The 18,313-nt window shown below is 39.0% G+C and overlaps 1 protein-coding gene across 1 annotated transcript in view; it reads right to left on the bottom strand.

The window, feature by feature from the left end:
* Nucleotides 1–4,021: 4,021 nt before the first annotated feature.
* The window catches only part of CMC2 (C-X9-C motif containing 2), a 30,805-nt gene continuing 16,513 nt past the window's right edge, over nucleotides 4,022–18,313 (bottom strand). The window contains exons 3-4 of the mRNA XM_019535930.1: nucleotides 9,454–9,525; nucleotides 4,022–4,464 (exon numbers count right to left, since the gene is read on the bottom strand). Of these exons, the coding sequence (XP_019391475.1) occupies nucleotides 4,381–4,464; nucleotides 9,454–9,525 (156 nt within the window). The 3' untranslated portion in view covers nucleotides 4,022–4,380. The remainder of the gene's footprint in view (nucleotides 4,465–9,453; nucleotides 9,526–18,313) is intronic.

Genomic DNA, 18,313 nt, shown 5'->3' on the forward strand with positions numbered 1-18,313 from the left:
AGAAAAAATTGTTTTAAAAAAATATTCTGTGAGTGTACTGGAAATTATGTTTAGACGGGGGTGCTTTTGTTCATACTCCTCTCTCGTTGGTACCGAACAGTAAGTAAGTGTCAAGACCCTGACCCATGATATGGAGATTTTATCTGCCCTTTTTTTTTTTTTTTTTAATAACATCTGCAAGATTTGATCTACCTTAATATTAAACACAGCTTGTGCACAACTATGTTTTGACTTGTATATTACCAGTGGTATTAAAACTAGACGCATTAGACTGAAATACAGTGAGATATTCTATATGAGCTTTAGCTCCAAGGGCTAAAAAAAAAAAAGCTGTAAAACCTGGAAACCTGAATAACTTTTCAGTTCATAGAGATAGCTCAGTTGTTTATACAGCATACTTCCAATTGTCAAGCCATTGTGCATAGTTGATATAAATTGTTACAGTGCTATTTTCTACATTTTTGCCAGTCCCAGGCTAACCCATATTTCTTTCACTAGCATAAATCATTAATAAAAATAAAATATTACAGGAAGGCAGGTGACCTGTTGAATAACCTTCTCTGTCTGGACTGGCCTTGCAACTACAGCAACCACTTCTAACAGCCTATTAAACTTTCAAAAATACAGCAATCAAACTGGACACCTGTATTCTGTACATAGTACTGCTATTTCCAAAATATCCCCATAGCATACATATAACTACCGTTCCTAAAAGTACCATAGGTTCAGTATTTGAACCTCATAGCCAAAAACAGGAAAGGGGTATTTAAGACGTTAGAGTTACTTACCATACCTCTTAAGGTTAATTATGTGTGCTGCAACAGCACCTGAAGGCTCATGAACCCACATTCATGTAGGCATCAGCATTATAGACAGAGAAAGTCCATTCCCACAGCAACATGAATTCCCCAGCCTAAGAACAGCAGAATGTGGCACTTCCCACTGTTTTGTTTTCCTTCTTCACCCATTACATGTGGAAAGCTCTCTGTCAGTCATGGCAGTTGCCAGGTAAAAGCCAATATGGAATAAGATTATACACCTAGTCTGGATAATCAGTCACTCAAACACTCATAATGTTATTAGTGGGCAATGTCTCTCAAAGCCTACCTACAGCTCTGAAATTCAACAGGTTCATAACTAATTTTTTTTAACATAACTCAAGTTAGATATTTAAATGGCTAAAGCAATCCACCATCTCTGAAAAGCATTTTGGAAGATACAGATTCAGTTTCTTCAAGCTTAGTTACAATCACTCAGGGTTTGTGTATGCACACACCTTTTAAAAAGATGATCGTTGCAAGGCCAAAAGGATATTTCTACTGGGTTTCTTTGACAAAAAAATGCAGTGACCTTTTAAATAGAAGTATTGTCACTAAGGAAACTATAAAGTTCCAAATCAAATGGAGAGTACCGACTTGCAGCCTCCAAAAACTAGCAAAAAACCAAGAGATGTCCGGGAGCTCAGAGAATAATTTTCTAATGGTAATGCACTATGTAACAAATTGCGTTTAGAAAGTAGTCCAACTACCATTTAAGGTTTGCATTTCAAAACAGCCATTTGAAAGGAAATAACTGTGTAAGGAAAACAAAAATGAGCTTAGTGATCAAAATGTGGGAAACAACCGTATCAAGCTGGCTTCGGAGGAGTAATTAGCTTTGTGTTTTGCATGTTTAATCACAACCAAAATGATCTTGCTCCAAGTTGTCAAGGGTGAAGGTCGAGGCTAAATTTTCAGCAAGCTTGTATAAAAATGCAATCATGCCTCCACAGCAAATGAATTTCTTTTAAATTCAAGGAGATGGTTAAGCTATGGATTTCGTGCCACCAGAAGATTTTTTTTCTCTAATCTGTTCTCTCAACACCATGTTCTGATCACTTGGGGTAGTAGCTTGTTGTCTGGTGCAAGAGGGAAGGTGAGAAGCAGGGTGGCTTTTATTTAGCTCCTTGAAGAGGAAGCCTTTAATAGCATTATTACTTTGTTAGCAACTAATACATACAACACTTTCCCTTTGATGTATTCAGCCTCCCCCTAGTCCTTCCCCAGCCAAAACAAATCATCAGATTAGAGGTGGTTAAGTACCATACTGGGGATGAAATTTGTGAAGACATAAGTGTGATCTTTTCTACATAATGAGTCTTCTAAAAGAGCTTTCTGCACAGTTAGTTCCCTGAAATGTAAAATGCTTTATTTATTTTTTGAAAATGTTAGGCCTGTGGCATCTGTATACATTGGGCACTTTAGTGGGGCTTTTTGGCACTTTTATCTAATAGCTGATGCAATCAGCTATTAGATAAAAGTGCCCAAAAAAGCCCTGCTGAAGTGCCTGATGTATGCGCATGTTGGGCATGTACGCACATGTTGGTTAGAGTAATAAGTCAAGCTCGACTTACAAGCATCCCCATTAAAGCTGTGGTGAGTGACTTCAGCTATGTGAACATCTACCTTCTAGGAACCAGACAGGCCCCCAGACAGCTAGCTGTCAGGTACTTTTACTGTACTTCGGCTATCTTCCTGAACAGTATTTAAATTAGCAAATTACAAGTGAAAGTCTCCATATTAGTTACAAATACTCAGCAATTTTAATGAAACTGCCAGAAATAATTTGCTACGCAGTTTATTTTCAGTGAATATCAGTAAAATAGAGCACATGATTTATGATTTACAATCCTGAAATCCATTAACTGTCTAATTAGAGACTCCCCCTCACTTAAACATAAACGTTAATAACCATTTTTAATGAAACTCTTCAGGTCTCTTATCCCAGCTTTCCTTTCTTCCCGTCTATTTTATATATTCTACAGGATTTTAAATGAATATGGAATTTCAGATGCACCATCAAGCATCCTCTTTACCACAGAGGTGCAAGTATTAAATAATGCTCACTTATTGGATGCACTTCATTAACGTGGTGTAGTTATACCGCAGGCTATAAATAACACATCAGAAACACTTACGTTACAGTGATTCGCAATTACAGAATGCATAATTTTTAACCTTCCTGCTGCATATTTTAGCACATACTCATATTCCTTTCATCATCTCTGGGAGGGTGTCCCCTAATAATGCTAAATATTTGATATATATAATTATTTTGAATGCATCTGATTTTCAAGTTGGGCACACATCTATAGACTCAAGAACTCATTTCCAGTTATGCATTATGCGTATGTGTGTATACAGTTACCCAAACTGCCCAAAAAAAGAAGAGTACATCTGTTGGATTTCAGGCAGACTTCTGCTGAAAAGAGCTTCATAGAATTATACAGTTTGGGCACAGAACAGAACCAATTCAAGCAAATCCAGGTCCTCATGTTGCAGCTCCGCCATCCCAGACAAAGATGCTTAGTCAAATGTGGTAGAGCAACTTGGGGGAGAGCAGACAGGGAATGTGTCCAACAGGCAACATTTCTATTGCAATGGTGCTCCAGTATATGTTGCATAATTTCTCCTGTATGCTCTTGTGCCTAAAAGCTACAGTTACAGTGAGCTCAGTTATACTGGGGATGCTTAAAAATATTTTAAGTTCCCAACACAATAGTGCTCAGCCTAGTCAAAGCACCATGGATGAAGCTTTTCTTTTAAATGGGAAAGGGAATGAATAACCTTGTGTGTTATTAATTATTGATCCTGAATGCTCAGGTCACCACAAAGCAACTCAGTCTACAACTACCATGAGAAGCATCTCTGATAACTTAACTACATGTCCTAACTGAAGCAACCTACACTGCACAAAAGCACTCTTCATACCAACAGAGATCCCATGGGGTGTTACTGAGAAGCAGCTTGTGCTCTGAAAATTCACACCTGTTTTAACTCCACAATAGCTTGCTCATATAGACATGCCCTAACTTTTCAAGCTGTTCTTGGCGGGATTGGACACCAGTCCAGAGAACCTTGAAACTACAAAATTACAACCACAGAACTGGAAGAATATGAGCTTTTCCTTGCTGGAGGGTTGAGGGAAAAAAAAGAAATAGAACTTATACAGTGTACTGAATGACAGCAAGACAGAGATAAGCCCCAGATAGGAAGATTTTGGAGGCACTTTATTTGACTAAAGTATCCCAGGTTATTGCTCAGCCTGCTGTCAGTGTCCAACAACAGAATGCACACTTATTTTCCAGCCTTGCTTCCCTTTTAAATCATGACACATTTATTTATACTACAAACATCAGAAATGTTAACTGCATTGTACTAAATCTCTTACTAAACAATTAATATCTTGAAAGTGGCAAGTGTAAACTTTAGCAATTTTTTATTATAAACATTAGCAGTTGAATGAATAGCTTTCTATATCCAAGTGCCCAGAAAATAAAACACTCCTTCAGCTTTCAGCCAAGTGTCCATACGATGTATAGTTGTCCAGCTACCATACAGTTCAACTCTCAGAGTCTTTTGCATTAATAAGCCTCTGTCGCAATGCTTCAGCATGTGCCTTGCTCTTGGCTCTGTTTGCTTCAAACTGCAAGACAGACAGGGAAATAAAATGTCATTACACTTAAAATGCAGAGTAGGTTTATCACTCAAGAAGGGAATCAATGTCTTTGCTTGACAGACGTTATATTTGCACTGACAAAAGAACCGTCTCTTTTTGTTTTATCATCTCAATATACTTTGAAATTAACATTTGTTTCATAATAAAAAGGCTATTTTTGCAGGCTGGCATGAATGCTGAGACTTAACAACAACATAATTGTAGAGAGACTTGAGGATATGAGGCTCCTGGAGGAAGCTAACTACCCAACCATCCTGCATACAATAAATAAAGTTGTAATTGGTTCACATCTCCTTAAAACACACAGGTGGGTTCATGTGTAGCATCTGAGCCCAGTTCTGGGGCACTGGGCCAGTCTAATTTAAATGGTCAGTCTGGGATGGCATGCATCTGGATCACAAAGCTGTCCTCCTCATAACCTACAGCTTATATCCCCTCAGTGAGTTAATTGCTTTGTGTACATCTACTGAACTATTTAATCCACCTTTGTCTCTCACATCAGTGCCTCCTCCCACTATCCTCCGTTTTTAAATTCCCTTTTACTGAGAACACCTGCTTTCTGCAACTCCAGTCTCAGCATCTGACAAGGTAGCCTGTCACCTACAAAATCTACACCTCTTTGAACCAGTCAGTTCCTAAAGTGCCACCCTGCCCTGCCTTCTTAATGAAACTTATGTACATTTATGGTCCATGTAGATTGATCTCCCATCTGAAAAGAGAACATGAAAGAACAAAGCTGTTGCATTTTGCTATAGACATCCATAGCTTATAAATGTGCCATTAGTGGCTCATGGGCTGAACTCAGATCATTCTGAAAGTTAAAGGCGAGCCACCTTCCTCCCAAGATGGGCCTTATTATAACAGAATCTCATCAACCTGATAGTAAAAACCTTGTGTTTAGCCTACAGTGACCCTGCCAGAAGCCTCATCTAGGGAACTGTCCACTGGCCTGGACAGAGCCAGAAATAACCACTACACAGTTGGGCAATCTGGAATACATACACAAAAGGCACATTCAACCCAGATACAGAGGCTGTCCAGAACAGGAAGTCTTAAAGACTAACTCCAAAGTGGACAAGACACAGTAAAAATCAGGTAACTAACAATTTAAGTTAATACACAACCGCATCCTCAAGTCTGTTGTATTCTAGGGCTCATTCACATTAAGTGAACCCCATGCACAGCTACTCACACAACACTCCTAAAATACCCTGTACCCTAAAAGAGAAAGAGAAAGGCTTTCTCAAATTAAAGAATTGGGGATGGAAAACTCAAGAACTGATTGACGGAAAACAAATTAGAACTGAAGCGTGACGTAGCAAAGTCATAAGGCCGCATCTGGTAGCGCCGAGGATTTAAAAAAAAAAAAAAACACAACAAAAAACAAAAAAAACCAGAACCACAGCACTTTTGGGGGAGAATGTTTAGGGCGACTAGAGGAGCATAACAGAATCAAAATTTTGAATGGAAATCTTGACCTGAACAAAAACAAATGTCTTCGTAGCAGGAAGTTACCTAACAGGAGACAGACTACTGTGCAATGTCTCCCAAGGAGACCGTCAAAATTCTTGCCCATGAGACATTTAGAACTAGACCAGACAATGGCCTTAAAGATGCACTTCCGGCTTCAGTCCTGCATGAGCGCAAGTCTGGACTAGTTGACCTAATAGCTCTCTTCTACCTCTGGGTTTTTTTTAATCACTGGACCTACGCCATTTTTTTTTTTTATTAAGGGTTTTGTGGGAAGTAAGAGGTAGGGATGGGGAAAAGAGGGAAACACTAACCGTTTGAATGACTACTTGCTCTCACAAGCTTTTCTAACATCCAAAGAGCAACAATTAGTTTATGGCTACAGTAGCTTACAGATATTTACATATTTCCAATATATTTTTAAAATTGGATCAACAGGAGTGCAAATTAGCCTAAGCTTTACTTTTTAGCTCTTCTATACAATGAAAATTACACAGTAGAAATCATTACACAGATCATCTAAGTCTACAGTTATCTTGTCAGGCAGACTTCAAAACAATTTTGTTTAGTTAACGTGTAAAGATCTTACCTTGGGGCCCCATATTCTGAATTGTGCATCTCTCTCAGCTCCGGCTAGGCTTGATATTAGTACTTTTCCTAACATAAATTTCTTTAGATCTCAAAAGGATTTAAAGTCAAGGTACATTTTGCTCTAGATTTCAAATGAGAGTAACTCTTGACCTGAAGGAAAGCATGTGCATGTGATTTAACCACACACCAAAGTATCAAGGGCAAAAGTGTACAGTTCTCTCTGGACGCTGTCCTAAGAAGGATTCTCCCAGAACCTAGCTTCAGAGGTAATGCTACACTACCTCTTACTAGAAAAAGTATTTAGCTTCCCAAAAATAAGACTGAGTGAAATGGTTAAAGCAAAGTGCATTTATATCTACAAAATGTCAGACTGATGCTATCTGAGAGACTATTACATGCAAGTGGTATTTGAGCAGATAAATCCCACTTTACTCATGTACACAAGATGTACTTTCCCTCTTCTATAAAATGTGAGAGGGTCTGAAGGGACACAGCTTCCTAAGTGAAGGAAGACCGGTACCAAATAAGTTACATTTTGAAAAGCCAAATGGCAGGTTATTAAATAGGATACAGTTGAAAGCTATTTTGAAAAATTAACTGAAGCCTACTTCAGATCTCTGTTCAAATTTTATATGCAATTATTATAACCAGCTATGGTGAATCCATACCTCACTTGAAAATCAACTGAACCTTTGTACTTTTCCCATATTGCAGAATATTATGGCAAATACTTTATTCAGTGTTGGCTTTTTACATAGCACACTGCCTATATTTGGTTGCCTGCCACTTTGTATTTGTATTTTTCCTTAAAAAGCAAAACCTGATGAAAGGTTACATTTTCCCCTATTAGTATAGGCTTCTGATTCTCACACTTTCTGGAGCAAAAATTGTTTGCTTTGGATGCGATGACAGAGTACAAGTTAAAGTGAGAAAGAAGTCAATACAGAATTCATAAATGGTTTGCACACCAAAAAGCCCACAAAACCACAACTGCCAAACGTCAATAATATGGAACAAAAAAGAAAACCCATCATCTCTGGTATAGTCTTTAAAGTCTGCTGCTTCAGCCAGCTGGTTTTCTATGCCCTCCTGCTGTCCATTTATATTCACCACCTGAAACTGTAGCACATACTCTGTTTTGAAAAAATATGTTAAAATTGTTGCCCAACTACCCCAGTAAGCCTTTAGTCCTTCCAGGGATTTTACAATGATGCCTTTATATCACTGCAGCCATAGTTCGAAGAAGTAGATAATACACAAACTTCCAGGAAAATTAATATGTGAATATTCCAATGAAAGAAAAATAATCATAACTATACTGGAAGGCGATCAGCATACCATTTTCAAAGATTTTTACGTTCAACATTTTACACTCCTCAGCCCCGGTCCTCTCCCACTTTTTCAAGCTGTAGTATAAAGCTATTCGAGTCAAAGCTGATTAAGTGCAACTCGACCGATAATGAAAACCAAACATTATTTGTCCAACATTAGGAATTCAGAGTCTTATTTTCAGGTTCTGGCTGCCAATGTGGCACCTGCAACTGTGTGTGCAATACACCATGTAAACAGACACTATCACTCCACACAAATGCTGCATGCATCAATTGTATCACATGAATGACACTTACAGGCTTAAAGATCAGTTTATAGCCCATTTGACAATTTGCCCCATATTTTAAATCTTCTAATTGTTTAGTCAAGTGGACCATTTTCTTGCATCTGCAAGGCAAGGCTGCAAATAAGCAGAGTCCTGAGCAGGAACATTCTACCTAGAGGATCATCTTTGGGTTCAATTCAGCAACTCACTACATAGTTTCACTGCAGTTAGAGAGACTTCCACATCAAGTGCTATTCCAACAGAACTAAACCATTGTCATTTTATGTTAGGCAATGTACAAATACCGTGGTCCTAAGAAAAAGAAAAGAGGCACTTTACTACTATTTTGTTTAAAAAAAAACACAACAGCAGAATATGAATTTGTTACTGAGAGTTCAAAATCTTATTTTGCATTTGATTTTGTCAGTACTGTACTGTGCAAGGAAACAGGTTTTTAGATACCTGCCTACCTTTGGGTTCACAGGAAATCTTCGGCCAATGTTTAAAAACCAACACACACAAGGAGTGGAATGGCACCAGTTCTTATTAACGTATCACGCCAAGTAGTTTTTGTCTTTATGTGCACTCAGGCTATATTAACATTTCTGCTGAAGAGGGACCAACAGAATGCAAAACACTTAAGCAACTGCAAGATTGCCAATCAGTACTAAAAGACCAGGGGGATTATACAGAAAAGGACGAAATATTTCTGTATTTTTGATTCAGAGGTAATGTTTCCAAGCAATTCCTTTGTGCTACACCCAAGTGAAAGGTGGTAAAAAGGACAGATTGTTCCCTTGTTTTGTACAAGATTTTCTAAAAATGTATTTTCTAGTTTTGACAAGTGCTTGAACTGGATCGCTCTAAAAAAGTATAAAAGTGAGACCACTTATGGAGCAACAGATCAGCACAGGCAGACACCTATAACCTTAAAGAGCTATGTTGACTTCAGCAAGTTTCTTTGGGGCTCAGGGACCTGCCTACAATTACTCATTTCCAGGACCTGGCCCATACAATTAATTACCAGAACAAGGTGGCCAGAGAGGCCTCTCCTCTACCTTACCTATGCACCTGGGTCTCAACCCCATCTCTCACTACACACACCTATAACAGGCCTCTCTCACAAGGAATGTAGGCTTGAGTCTCACCCATGTCCAATTCAGGATGGAAGCAACATTACAAGCTAATTATATGTTTTTATTGCACTAGACTAAAGAATCTGTCCTGTCACTACTCACTCTAATATAACCTTAGAAAACTTCAACTTTTTAGACTTGCCTTTTAAATTAACAACTTACCTCTTTCTTTAAACATTTCCGCATCTCCCGGTCAATGTCGTTGCAATGGCCAAAAAATTTCAGAATGTTGTGCTAGAATGTAGAGGAAGGGAGAGAAAAACAATTTACCATCAATCAAACGTTTGTTTGCAAAGCATTAATTTATTAGACATGATTCCTGTTTTCTAATGTATTCTAAATCTTCCTTCCCCTTCTCTTCTCCCTACCACCTTAAAAAAAAATGCTGAAAAAAAATCAGAAAGCCAGAGCTACTTCTTCAGATGTTTTGCTGCCCATTCAACCACTATTAACTTTGCTGGAGATGAAGGTGTTGAACAGTAGAATCAGACTTTAGATATGCAAACTGAGGACAGACCCAAACTTAAGAGCTCACACATTCATTAACCTGGGGGCCAACCCTACAATACTGACATACACAAACAGTACATCTATCTTCAGTGGAGCTGCTCACGTGGGTAAGGGAACTCCTCTGATTCTCAGACTCCAGAGAGGCCTGCACCATCCTGGAGGCAATGTGCTCAAATCTCCAGGACAGCAGCAGCTTGTACTTCCCTTTCTTCAACACAGACACGGCACTACAATTTCAGATCAACTTGCATGCACCTCCAAGTGGCACAAAGAATGCACTCAGTGTCCAAAATGTGTGAAGTGGCTATATTGACAGACTGGTATTACACAGATGAAGACAGCCCAAATCAGGGAGTACAGACTCCCTGACTACAGTCTAGGTCAGCCCTAATTTTTCAAATCCTGGACTTGGTGAATCAGATGAATCTACTCTGGTCAGCAGATAAGGACATGAGAAGTGCTATGCTGGGTCAGCCCAATGATCCATCTAGGCCAGTATTCTGCAGTAAACACCAATGTAAGTAATTCATTTAGCTTCTCTGCTATGCTGAGGTAAAGCTTTCCAATTTCAATTCCAATTTTCAACATATATTTTGTTTTATTGTTTTCAATATATCAGGTTGATCGTTCATTTTACAAAAAGTAGTTTTGACTGAAGAACTCTAAGCTATTGAAAACTCTCTTATTTCTACTTCCATCAGAGGCAAACTTATTTATACTCCTCTACCTTATAAGCAGACGTATGGATTTATACAAATAAGGGCTGGAAGCGTCTCTAGGCAAGAGAGAATTTGGGCCAATAGAACATTTTTATGGCACAGTTACAAACTCCTGAAAATAGGACTGGCTTAATGAAGATGCTGACAGATACTTAACTGTAGTGGTCCTATTATTAGCTTGTTTATAACTTTACTTTATAAAGGGCATCAGATGACAACATACACTGCAGCAATTGCATGCAATAAGCGGTCACTCTCCCCAGTTGTACGCTATGCAAGTCAGCCTTGTTTGAAAACATTTCCATTTGAGCTAGCAGTCATTTCTTAATATAATAGCAGCCTCCTCTACTTGCATATTAATTTTGGTGTGAACTCTCACCACAGCCCTACTCTGTTCTTCTAAAAAGGAGCTGCAGCAAGCTAACTCTCCTCAACCTGAATAGAACAGATCTTCATGCAGAGCATTTAAGATGCTGTCATTCACTCACACCGTCTCCCTAAAGGCAATTCTTATATAGTTCACAGTGTTTCTAGATAAGAAACTCACTTGAAAGTCAGAGTTAATTCACTAGAACTGGAAGGGTACCATTCAAGGGAACAAAAATGCTTGTATATTTGGCAAAAATATGTGGTTAGCTGCGCTGCAATACACTGGTCATTCATGCTGTTACAGGATTAGATTAATTAGGAATCACAAAAATATCATTAGTCAACCCTGACTCCTCTCAAATAGTTTAAGAAAACATTGACTGTAAACTTCTCTACAAAAGAAGGGGGAACAAAAAACAAAATAACCCCAAACAAACGTCCAGAAAAAAATCAAACATGCATCACAACTGCAGGTATAATAGCCCTGAATCAGATCCCCAAAGTCTGTATAAGGCTAAGTATTACAACCTGCCTGACTTGTTAAATTTAACAACAGCAGACACCATGAACGGCGAGTGTGGCTAAGAGCTGCAGAACACAATAAATTTAAGATGTGCATCCCCGACAGGACCCCAGCTCAAATAATTTGTCATTAAATGACTTTTTTCAGCAGCCAAATTTAAAATTGCCTAGGAACAGCACAAGGCTTGTGAACCATGGTTTGGCCACCCCTGCTGTCTGGACACACAATTAGCAGGTGAGAACGCTACAGATTACCTTGCATAGGCTTTGGCCTTGCTGAATTAACAATTTCAACAAATAAAAACCAACAAAAACAGCCCTCTCCTATTACTTTTTTTTTATTACTTAAAGCATTGCATGTCTAGAATCACAGTTTTAATCATTTTTTTCTGCTTTAGGAAACAGCCAAACTATTTTTAATCAAATAGCACAGAAATACTCCTGTGCAGACACAAGTAGTCAGATTCAACAATTTCTATTCTAGGAAATCTGTCAATTTAGTAATAAAGAGTTATATTTTGCAGTTACTACATTTAAGGTGGTATGAAACAGGAAAAACTTCATTTAAAAAAATCATGGATTGGATGAGCTGACTTCTGCAGTATACATGGCAAGTGTCCACACTAGTTAAAAATTCTAGCAAATATATAATATGAAAGGATATGTATACTTTCCATATAAACAGTCTTAAATCAAGGTAATCCCAAAATAAAAATCAATGGATTATGCCACCTCGGTGTATATTATTATTTTTGCACCTTGTACAAGATGAATAAGTGCCTTGCAACAGACATAAAACATGATCTGTCCCAAGGGCCTTACAGATTAATTTCAGATGCAAAGATCAGAGTCACAAGGCAGTAGGGGAAGACATCAATAAAACCATGTAGTTGTACTTGCCCAAGGCTAACATATGACAGAATACCAAACATTTTAATATAATTTTATAAAAATAATGTTTATTATTTATATAAACAAATAAAAGGGTTTCCTGTTTGTTTGTTTGTTTGTTTGTTTGTGTGCTTGCTTCTTTTTGGCACCATAAAAGCAGTGGGCCTTCAGAAGGCATGTTCAAGAAGTGCAAATAGTGAGGTTTTGTGGACTAGCTCAGGAAGTTGATTCTCTATTTATGGAGAAGAAAGTACACGGAAGAAAAAACAGAGAAAGTTATATGACAAAAAAAGGCAGGGAAGCTGGCGATACTTGCGGGGTGGAAGAGCTGACATAGCAACATGTAAACACTCTATTAGCTGAATCAGGCATTTATCTATGTAAAAGGCAAGAGCCAGATGAAAGAAAGGGAGTGGATTCAGAAAGAAAGGGAACACCAAAGAATCAGAGAAGAAGAAATCCAATTAGCAAAATGTAATTCAAGGGAGAGAATAAATACAAAACCAGAAGGAGTTTGGAGGCTATGAATAGTATCAGCCCTTAACTGGGAGCAGGAAGAAAGAAAGAAAGAAAGAAAAGTGAATCAGGAAAGGAATGGCCATAAAATTGTCTCGAAGCACTCTCTCCAAGACCCACTTCCTGTGCTTGCAGATCCATCTCCCCTACATCTATCTTTATACAGGCAGGCACGCGGCTTCTGCTACAGTTCCTTCTCAGTGGGGCTCCACGTGCCCCCTGAAAATCCAGGCATGCAAGGCAATTACATCCCAAAGTGGCAGCAGCTTGGAGGGACATGCCACTGCCACCAGGTAGCACTGCCCCACACATCTCGATGTTCAGGAGGCACATTGGAGCCAAACTGGAAAGAGCTGCAACAGAAACAGTGCACCTGCCTGTATAACGTAATGCTGGCAAGCATACTTTTCAACTCTACCTGCTTCTCAGTTCAACTCTGCCATGCCTCCTGAAAAGAGGCATGTGGGACAGTTACCATCACTTCACAGGCCTCTGTTTCCAGATGTCATGCAGGGTCAGACTGGCAAGGGCTGCACAACAGTGAATGCTCCCACCACAGCTGCTTCCCAGCCTGGTTCTGCAGGAAGTACATGGTGCAGATCCACCTAGCCACAGCACCAGTGACAGTGTGGCAAGTACGATATAAGGAAGAAATAAATTACAAACTAGATCATTAACACTGTAATTATGATTATCTTATACTATTCATAGTAGTGTCTTAAGTGGGGTGCTGCAAAATACTGACAAGTTGTGGAGGGGTCTGAGGGGTGCCTCACGTCTAAAAAGGTTGAGAACCACTGAACTAGTAAAAAGAAGTTATTGGATAAACACACATTGCTTTGTATGGCTCCCCAGCAAGACGAGCAATACCTAACGTATACGTCTTAGTCTTACACAGATTTATTTCTCTGTACTGTACCTTCAGTAAGACGCATAAAATGGATACTTATTGCTGGCAGCAAGCAAAAAAGCAGGTAAATTTTTCACCCTGCTTCCAAAGGGGATCAGATTTACTCATCTATTAAGACAGATAATAGGACATGATTGGTGATTTCCAATTTTGTGTAGAGTTTCAGCTTCATGGAAAGACTGTGTTTATACATAAATATTAATTCAGAGTGAAGGAATAGTTGCAATATAGCCAGAAAGACAGAGAAGCAGATACAGCTGCATATGAGTATCATCAAAATAAAGCTAATTATTTGCCTTCTGTTGCATAATTAGAAGGTAAAGAGATAAAATCATTTTTTCACAGGGTGGGAGAGAAAGCAACCCTTCCAGTTTCATGATATTATGCCTGCTACTTATGACAATTTTTTTTCCAAGCAGCATCTTCCATGTAATTTCATTTGGATTTTAGGCAAACAGTAATGAATCTTACTTGAGACTTATCAGCATACTAACTGCAAAAACAGTTTGCAAAACAGCAGAGGAAAGTGACAAACATGAAAGAACAACATAAAGAGACCTGATAAGATGGAAAAACACCTCCGAAGACAGATTATTTCAGCAACCTGGAGCCAATCATTTGTAGAAAGGTAAAAGAATTTAGAATGCTTCCGGCTAACCCAAAAGCATCAGATAAGACCTAGGATAACAAATCACTTTTAGTTAGCAAGTTTAAAGTAAATTTGAATTCATTCATTTTTGTAGATGAGAAGAAGGACTGAAGTGAATCCAAAATCCTGTCTTTATACTATAAAGTTAAAAGAACCAAGTTTCTGTTATCAAATAAAGGGAAAGTAGCAAACAAGTGATGCAGCGGAGAACCAGAATATTTTTTCTTCTGAAGTTATTTTACAAGGTACTCTCTCCTGCACTCTTTCCACAATGAAAAATATCTTTTATATCTGTTCAAGATTATTTTAAAAACCAAAACTAAGCAAAAATCACCTGAAAGGAATCTGCCTCTCTGGATGACCTAAGATGGCTCTGAATCAAACTTTCATATGATCATCATTGGTACACCACCAAATATTATATTGTCTCTGGAAACTGATTACATTTGCCTCAGCTTTCTTAAGGCAGTGCTCTGAGAAGTTTTGGGGTTCACTTTCTAAATGAAGCCAACAGATGAGAGGTTGAGCAAGAGCTCCTGCGTTTGTGCTTCTTGAAAGTAAAAAAAATACATAAATTAGCAGACAGATTGTTAGCAATGGCCACTGCAAGAGTAAAATTAAATTTCCAAACTGAAAACTAATTTTTTTTTTTTTTTTTTTACTAATTTTAATCTGGTTTCAGAACCCCTGGTAACTACAGTAATACATCAGCTCTTTGTGATGCAAATTATGGAAAATTGTTTTCCCAGATGGGTATTAATCTTATAATAATGAAATGTTTGTAAAGCCACCTGTTTTATAGATGGCAACTTCAAGAAAGAGCAACCTGCTTAAAAGTTCTCACTGCAAATCTTTTTTTCAAAAGTTTTCTAAAATAACATGACACAAAGCAGCAGTCGTAACAACTTCTGTTCAGACAAAAGACTTCATACTGGGGACACATTTCAGATTAGGAAAAAAAATTAAACTGAGCCATGGGAAGACGCTCACATTGCCACATCCATGTCAAGTTAATACTCTTAGCCTCTGAATTTGCAAATGCCAATTTCAGTCACATCCAGGCGTTCCCCACCCTTGCACTTGTGACAATTCAGGAAATATCTTCCAGAGACATCAGCAATTCACTCCATGGCTGAGTAGGAAGGGAGTGAAATCTTAACATTTAAAATCCAGACATTTCAATAGGTTCTTCTGAAAGTTTAAATTAAAAAAATAGTGTTGCTTTATGACCAACTCTTACAGAAACTTACTTTTCATAGCATAAATTTGAGGGAGAATGTGACTATCCCCTTCTGAACAGAGAAGCACAAAGCTGAAAAAACTACTTTAGTTGACTTTTGGCCAAAAGAAGAAAAGAAAAATTGAGACAAATACAATCCCTTGCATTAATTTACTATTACTATTACTACTCATTTGGTAATTTAAATTGGCAATGGACCACTTGAGGTCAGTGTTACCAAATTTGAGAATAGCATCTTTCAGTTCCACTCCTCCTTAAAACTCCTGGGTAGTCTGCTTCAGGTAGGCCAATACAGTCATTATACGGTAACATTTACAAAATCATAAGGAATGATTGCTTTATCTGCTTTCCAACAGTGAAAGATACACGACAGGACTCCCTAGCCAGAACTCAATAACCAACCAAGTAAGCTATATTCCACAAGGCAGCAGAAGTTTAAGAGCAAGAAAATGTCATCCCTACCTTCTCTGACCTAAACACATTTTCAATAATTGTAAAGTTATTATAAAAAGACTAAACACCATTAGCATTCTAAAGAAGATGTATACATTTTCCTTTTTTTGCTGAAGATAAGCAGCTATCCTGCTACTGGCAACCCTCTTCAATGTCACCAGAGTCCAATGGGAGGAAAACTTACCAAGTTGTTTTAGTTTTTGGGCAACTGGCTCCCCTCCACTTCCAGCAGAGTCCCAGGACCTGCACAGCACCCAGCTCCATTGCATGAGGCTTCCCCTGGTGGCATGCGAGTGCTGGGAGCTGCATGTGCGCCACAGGGAGCCCCTGGCAATAGAGGTGGGCCAGCTAGGCTGCATTCCTTGCCACCATGTGCAGCACTGACTGGAACTGAACCTGTGCCGGCCCCGAGCATCAGCCCCCTGCTGATGCTGGTGATGGCGGCTGTGTGCCATGGGGGTGAGTGGGACAGGTAGTGCATGGGGGATCCCCACTCCCCCCCCAAACTCCCTCACACCCACACCATGCCTACCTGAGCTCCATACTCCCACCGTGCCCCTCAGCATGGGCTTCGCACTGCCACCAGCCCAAGCCCTCTATACTTCTGCCCAGCTGTAGCTCAACCCCTGCCGCTGCACCCACCCCCACCGCTTCCCTACCTGGTGCCCGGAGCAAGTGGGATCCCAGGGAAGCTAAGCAGGTGTCCCAGCAGCTGCAGCAGCCTTGCCTGGAAATTGCGTGCTGGCTGGGGTTAGGCCCTTCCACCCATGAGGGTGGGAGCAAGGTGCGCGGGATGGGTCAGGTACAATTAGCTGGCAGGCGCCCACAAGCCAGATGAAAGTGCCTGGCAGGCCAGATCCGGCCCATGGGCTGTATTTTGCCTGCCTCTGGTATAACAGTAGCCTTGACAGCAAAAAGTACATTAATCAAATCCTAATTCATAGCTTGGCACAATGGACACTTGTGCATTCGTACAAGATTAAGTGGGGAGAGGGTAAATTTTATAAACTGGCCAAAAAAATTAAAGTTCTAATTTTCACAATTCAAATCCATACACGCCTCACAATGTAATATACTTTTGACTTAAACAGTTGGTAAACATAAAACCGTAGCACTCTCAAAAGGCAGAATTCTGCTGTCTCACTCATGGTGTACGATACCCTATTAGGCAACCAGTGCATTATCATCTCAATCTATACAGCCATGTTTGCCCCCACTTTGGCAAATCCCATTCATGTTTTTTGGAAAATTCTCATATCAGTTTTCCATCATCTGTGTGTGATGTGTACAGGCAAATAAATAATAAGAACTATCGTACAAAACTAGAGAGAAAGTCGAACAGAATGACCCACAATGCTACTAGGGCTTATATTAGACAATAGGCACTGCTTACCAAAAATAAGACCAGAGGCCTACCTGAAAAAGTTCTTGATCCTTCACTTAACCAGATACTGGGGATGAAGAAAAGCCATGGATAACTGCGTCCAACCTCTACATCTCTTCATCATTCCTACATCTAATTCATTTTCTGGATGGAATCACACTATTTCGTTATTATTACGATTATTCATTTAAGTAAAAATATGCATTAAAATCCTTAAATACTGGGGCTTTTCCTGAGGACTTGTGCCTTTTACTATGTTGGAAACAGAAAAAAGAGAAGCTTGTTACCTCTCTCAAAAAAAAAAAATCTGTAAATTATAACAGATTTATAACAGAATTATCTCTGAAACTTAGCAAGGATTTTAGCTCCTTAATTTTAACTGTCACCACTGTCATAATGATTTTATGGCACCCAAACAATACTTCTAAAAAGAGTTCCACTGACTTCTATTGAGACTGCACTAGGCATCAGAAGTGATAGCCTAAAGGACAAAAAGATCCAATGTGATTGTCAAATTGTTTGAATATTTCACTCATGGCTATAGCTTCACGATACCACTTTATAGAAGTGGTCCTCAACCATGTAAGTGCAGTGGAAATACATGAATACTTGAAATCTTTTATGCCTCTTCACACCATTTTAATTCAAGTAATGATGTGCAAACAGGTTTTGCAGGGCATAAGCAATACAATGGGCTCATGAAGTGTGGATGTAGACACAGCAACACTACGGATGATCTTCTGGCTTAAAGTGGCAACTCTATGCTTAACATAGTTTCATAGTTTCATAGTAGCTAGAGTCGGAAGGGACCTAGGTAGATCATCTAGTCCGACCCCCTGCCTTGGCAGGAAAGAGCACC

The sequence above is a fragment of the Crocodylus porosus genome, unplaced genomic scaffold, assembly GCF_001723895.1.
Source record: "Crocodylus porosus isolate Cpor-Errol unplaced genomic scaffold, CroPor_comp1, whole genome shotgun sequence".
Taxonomy (NCBI): Eukaryota; Metazoa; Chordata; order Crocodylia; family Crocodylidae; genus Crocodylus; species Crocodylus porosus.